This window comes from Nanorana parkeri, unplaced genomic scaffold (genome assembly GCF_000935625.1).
Source record: "Nanorana parkeri isolate BGI_ZX_2015 unplaced genomic scaffold, ASM93562v1 scaffold124, whole genome shotgun sequence".
Lineage (NCBI taxonomy): Eukaryota > Metazoa > Chordata > Amphibia > Anura > Dicroglossidae > Nanorana > Nanorana parkeri.
The window spans coordinates 358,388-363,569 of NW_017306392.1; the positions used below are offsets into that span (position 1 = coordinate 358,388).

General features: G+C 39.1%; 1 protein-coding gene across 1 annotated transcript in view; it reads left to right on the plus strand.

Moving 5' to 3' along the window:
* Positions 1 to 5,182, plus strand: part of GC (GC, vitamin D binding protein) — a 97,714-nt gene that overhangs the window by 91,578 nt on the left and 954 nt on the right. The window contains exon 12 of the mRNA XM_018553545.1: positions 4,917 to 4,967. Within this exon, the coding sequence (XP_018409047.1) occupies positions 4,917 to 4,967 (51 nt within the window). The remainder of the gene's footprint in view (positions 1 to 4,916; positions 4,968 to 5,182) is intronic.

The following is a 5,182-nucleotide window of genomic DNA, read 5'->3' on the forward strand; positions in this document are numbered from 1 at the left end:
TATATAATATATATATTCTAATTACAATTAAGGAATATGATTGGGGGGTTAGAATTCCAATTGAGGAATTGGAAATTGGGTCTCGATCATTCTGCTAGGGCAGTAAACACCAGAAGGGGGCCTGGACTGTCCCATGGGCTAATTCATCATTTGGTTTCACTGCTCCAAGAGCCCTTTTATCATTTTATGATCCTCATCAGATTTATCACAAAGGCAAATTTAGATTGTTCTTTCAAGAGGCAGAGATTACCTTTATATCAAAGTTATATCATAGAAATCAATTTTATTAGCTCCAACAGTTTTTGACAAATTCATGTCCCTGTCCCATGACATGAGATTTGTAGCATGGATGCCGGCACAGAGACTAGGGCGTCCTTACTGGGTAGCACTTGATGAGGAAGCTGAGACTTTAATTCCACAATAGGTCTGACTTCCTTGTAATTGACAGTGGATGGCAGTAGATGTCCCCTTTCAAACACAAGGAAGGTGAAACTGATGGTGAACGCTGAGCAACAATTTCCCCATCAGGTCTACCCAACTTGTGACTGACAGCGGATGGGAATGGGCGAACTCCATTTTCATTAGTGGCTATGGATCTTCCCACTGCCATCTGTTGACACAAGATGGGGAACTCAGCTTCTCCATCAGTCTTTGCCCACTGGTAATCAAGCCCAGCATCATTGGTGTCATTAAGTGTTCCAACACATCCAACAGATTCAGTTAGTTCATGTTTTTGTCAATTTCTCAATGTGTAGCTATGGCAGTAATCAAGTAAAAAAGAATTACTGGCAATTTGTAGATAACGAAACTAGAGGTAATTAACACCAACATTTAAGTTGACATAGAGAGAGAGGAACGCAAACATGTCCTGCTCTTTATTCACACAGTGGGGAAACTGTGTACTAAAAAGTAGGGCATGTTTGTGATGGGAAGTTGTTATGAATGCGACAGCTTCCTTCAAGGTAGCCACTGACATCTTAACAACTCATCCCATCCATTTAGCTCATTCCCTTGGCAACAGCGGAGTGTAAACAGAATGGCAGGGATGCTGACATCTTGACTAAAATATGGCCAGGCAAAGAAAAAAGTTACCCTTGAAGTGGGGCTATCCCCACACTGCGCGATTTAAATGTTCATTTTGTCTAGGGGACACTATTAAAGCTGTTTTACTTACCTGATCCTCAGTCGCACTAGCTCCCTCCAGGCTGCTAAACCGGTCTCCACAGCCTCTTCTCCCCTCTGCTCCAGCAGTCTATTTGAAGAGAGCATTGACTGCCGCAGGAGCTGGAGTCAAGTAAACCAGCCTAGAAAAAATAAGCACTTAACCCTTGCAGTGTGTGTAGCCCCATTGAAGTGTAAGTTTTCTTTTTGCCCAGAGATTGGTTTTAAAGATTAATAAAACTGTGGAAATTAATAGCTGTAGCAATATTAGAAAATGTATAAATTAAATTTCTGCCTTTAAGTTTGCTTTAAAAATGTACGCAAATAATAACTTGTTCACTTTAAAAAATCACATAGATCGGTTAGGTATATTCACTGGCGGAACTACCAGGGTCGCAGTGGTCGCAATTGCGACCAGACCTTGGTGTTTCCGCCTGTTGGGGGGGCCCAAAGAAGAAGAAGAGGGCCTGCAGCTCCCTCATGCCGCCCCCCAGAAATAGTGCCGCTCCTTCCCCACCACTCTGCCACCCGCAGCAGAAGAAGCGTGGCATGTACTGGCGGCTGTGCCGGGATGGAGAGACTGTGTCGGTCAGCTTCAGTCTGGTGGAGCCGCTGCAGGCACCGCCAGACAGCGATAGCTGGTGCTATTCTGCATTGCTGTATAATGATTATACACAATGCAAAATAGCACCAACTATGCAGGAATGCAGGTCCCAGCAATACATTATATTATTAAGTAGGGATGCACCAGTGCCAACACTGGGCATTTTCACGTGTATTCGTACTAGTAAAAATGTCCCAATACTAAACGCAGATATCGGCACTACATTTTTTAACTAAAGCGGCTGCCTGAGGTCCCGCGCTTGCTGGGGACCTTGGCAGCCTTCCTGTTAACCACGCGGTGCCTGTTTATAGTGCCCTCCCATGGCGATGCGGGGTTGGGGGGTCCCTTTATTGTTCCTCCCACTGTGGCCCTGAAGTTTCTAGTTATGCCTCTGAGTATATTCTGTACAAATTCTGTTCCTTCTATAGTATCTTAAATTATTTATAACCATTAGTCCTGTGCAACAAAAACATCTCGAGACACGCAATCATAGTGAACCTCCACAAGATCCAAAGCAAAATTAGATGAACACTTTAACATCATTAGCTTTCCATCTGTCATGATGAATAAAAGGGGAAACTAATTCTAACTTTACAGGTTTCTGGTCTGGAGAGTTTCTGATTATTACATTTGAGTTAATGACAGTTAATGTTTTGTTTTTCTCTGAGCTAAAGGGCTGGAAAAATGTATTTGCAAGGTTTCTGTTTTAGCAAAAGTGCTCAGTTATGAGTATATGAGTTGGTAGGACCCAAGGACCTCATTGCAAACAGTCAACCATCTTCAGACCTTCCCCCTACCCCTATCATTTCTCCTTACCCTTACTTGCAGATACCTCCCTTGTCCTACCTACTTGGACATACTGATACAGATATGTGTTCCATAGCAGTACCTGTCAAGCAAATTACACTCACCACCCAGCCCCTGAAGCGGAGTGGCACCTGGACACTTGCAGGTCCAACTACCTTAACTCAATAACAAAAATCCATGTCAGCCACCATTGGAGAGTCTAACTTAAATACTTGGATTCTAAAGGTACATAATTTTTGGCACCCAATGCAACACTCCACCACTAGGGCTGCATCCTTTAAACAGAACATTTTCTTTGAAAACATGTTTGGCTAATTATTTTAAGGGCAAAAGCTTTGCCTCAGCTGCCTATAGGCACAGGTCTACAATGCTGTATAGTAAATTTGACCCTGCATTTACAGCTTTACCCATCAAAGGATCTGTGAGCCTTTGATCCACAGCCAGGCAGGTGACACATTTATTTCCTGGTTAGAAAATGTAGCTTCTTGTATCATCTCTCTGTCTGCACTTGCTTGCATATGAGCCAGCAGCATCACTTAGTTGCAGGGATGTAGGGATGATCCAGTAAGTAAAAATACTGAACCTGGAGGCGGAAGAAGTAAAGCCGATTCAAGAAGTTGCAGTTACCTCCCTGGCTGTGCAATGTGGCAGAGGTGTAATACAAATTGCTGAACAAATGTTCGGACATTTATGCATTTCAGTTGTGTATTTAGCTGTTTTCCTGTAGTTCTACTTTAATATTTGAATATTGATTGGGATCATATGGAGCAGAATTCACATGGATTTATTTAATTTATTTAAAGGCAAGTTCACCACATTTTGCCCTGTTTTGTTTTCAGTAAATCCTACATATAAATCTTACATATTCATTGATGGGAAGATAGAGAATAGCTTTATCTTTCCATCAATTTATATGTAAGAATTTTTGTGTTTGTACTGTGCAAAGCCCTTCCACATGCACCTTTCTTCAAACGTTAGAGGCAGCCCAAAAACAGATCAAAAGCATATCAGAAGCTACTTAAAAGCAAGTTCTTTCCCCCAAAACTCATGCATATTAATTTAAAATGTGATCAATTTAATTATTTTTTTTTATATATCTTAGGAATGTTTATTTCTAGCTTTGGGTTCTAGTTTTACATGTACAGTGTAGCCAAATCAGTTCTCTACATATGCATTCTGTACTTCTTCATGGCATATAGCATTAGGACTAACACATTTGTTGTTTCATATTCCTAACTCAGGGTAAATCAGTGGAAAACTTTGACCTATAGTCATTTCTTAAAATTTTGGATTTGCGGATTTGTCACTCGGTGAAATGTTTCCAGTTCGCTTCAGTCTGGAGCCCAACACACCTTTCAAGTAGCTTATCTTTTAATTGATTTTCTCTAAGCGGTCCATCAGCAATGGTGCTTACTGTACTGCCTGATATACAGATAGCCAATAGATGGTAGAAGTACACAATTCTAAAAAATAACAAACTAAACGAGTACAATGTTAAAAACCATATACACATCAGATAAATAACACAATATGAATATTTGTTGAAAATATACAGATGTATATGTTTTAACAAAATGATTATATATGTATATTCTGTAAAGATAAATGCCTATTGACACAAAACCTTACAATTTTATTTTATTATGTGGTTTTGTATAATAGTAGGGCTGCTCATGCACTGGACAATAATTTGACAGTTTAGGTTATATTAGACCTCATTTGAGGGGGTGCTAATTTCTAGTTTTGTGCAAAACATTACTGAGAAAGAAAGTTATACATATGGAACAGAGCGGTTTGTTAAAACATACAGTATAATTATACAGTAGAATATGATGCGCAAATTATCTGTAAAAGATCATTATATTTGACGTCAAGCATGAGACAGGTCCCAAACTTACCACATATAGTCAACATAATGTACCAATTGTACAGAAATAAATAGAAGTTCAATAAAAGTAAATTGTAGCATCAAAACACATTTGGGCTTCTATCATTCTGGAGTATACTTGTGAAGAACTTTTAAGGGGTTAGGCATTTGGAGAAGGCAGAAGAAGTGAACAATTTAGGACAACATAGCTGAACTGCAAAGTGAACTGAATTGGAGAATCTTTCCAAATCCCCTATTGTGGCCTAGATTGTGCACTTCTCCTGCCTTCTCCAAACTCTTCACCTTTTTGTATATAACCCCCTTAGTATTTCGTTTACAAGTGCCTCTCTAGAGTAATAATAGATAATAGCAAAAGAGCTAATGACACTATTTACCTTAGCTTGAGAAGTTTAAATATGAGTTAAAGGAATCTTTATGACTAATAAACAAATGTTGTCTCTTTTATTTTGTTATCAGATTAACAAGATCATCAGCAACACTTGTCCTCAGAAACCTTGCCATCTTTAGGTAACAAAGATTTTCTTATGTCTATGAGACCTGCCCATCAATTCAGTCATTGTTTCCTAAGGCCCATTCACACATATCTCTTAGCAACACATTGCTACGGCATAATAAGTCCTTAATCATTTAAATCCTCAATGCAAATAATCTTATGTTATATCAAACAACAGTTTAAGTCTATCAAAACTAAAAAAAAAAAATTATATATATATATATATATA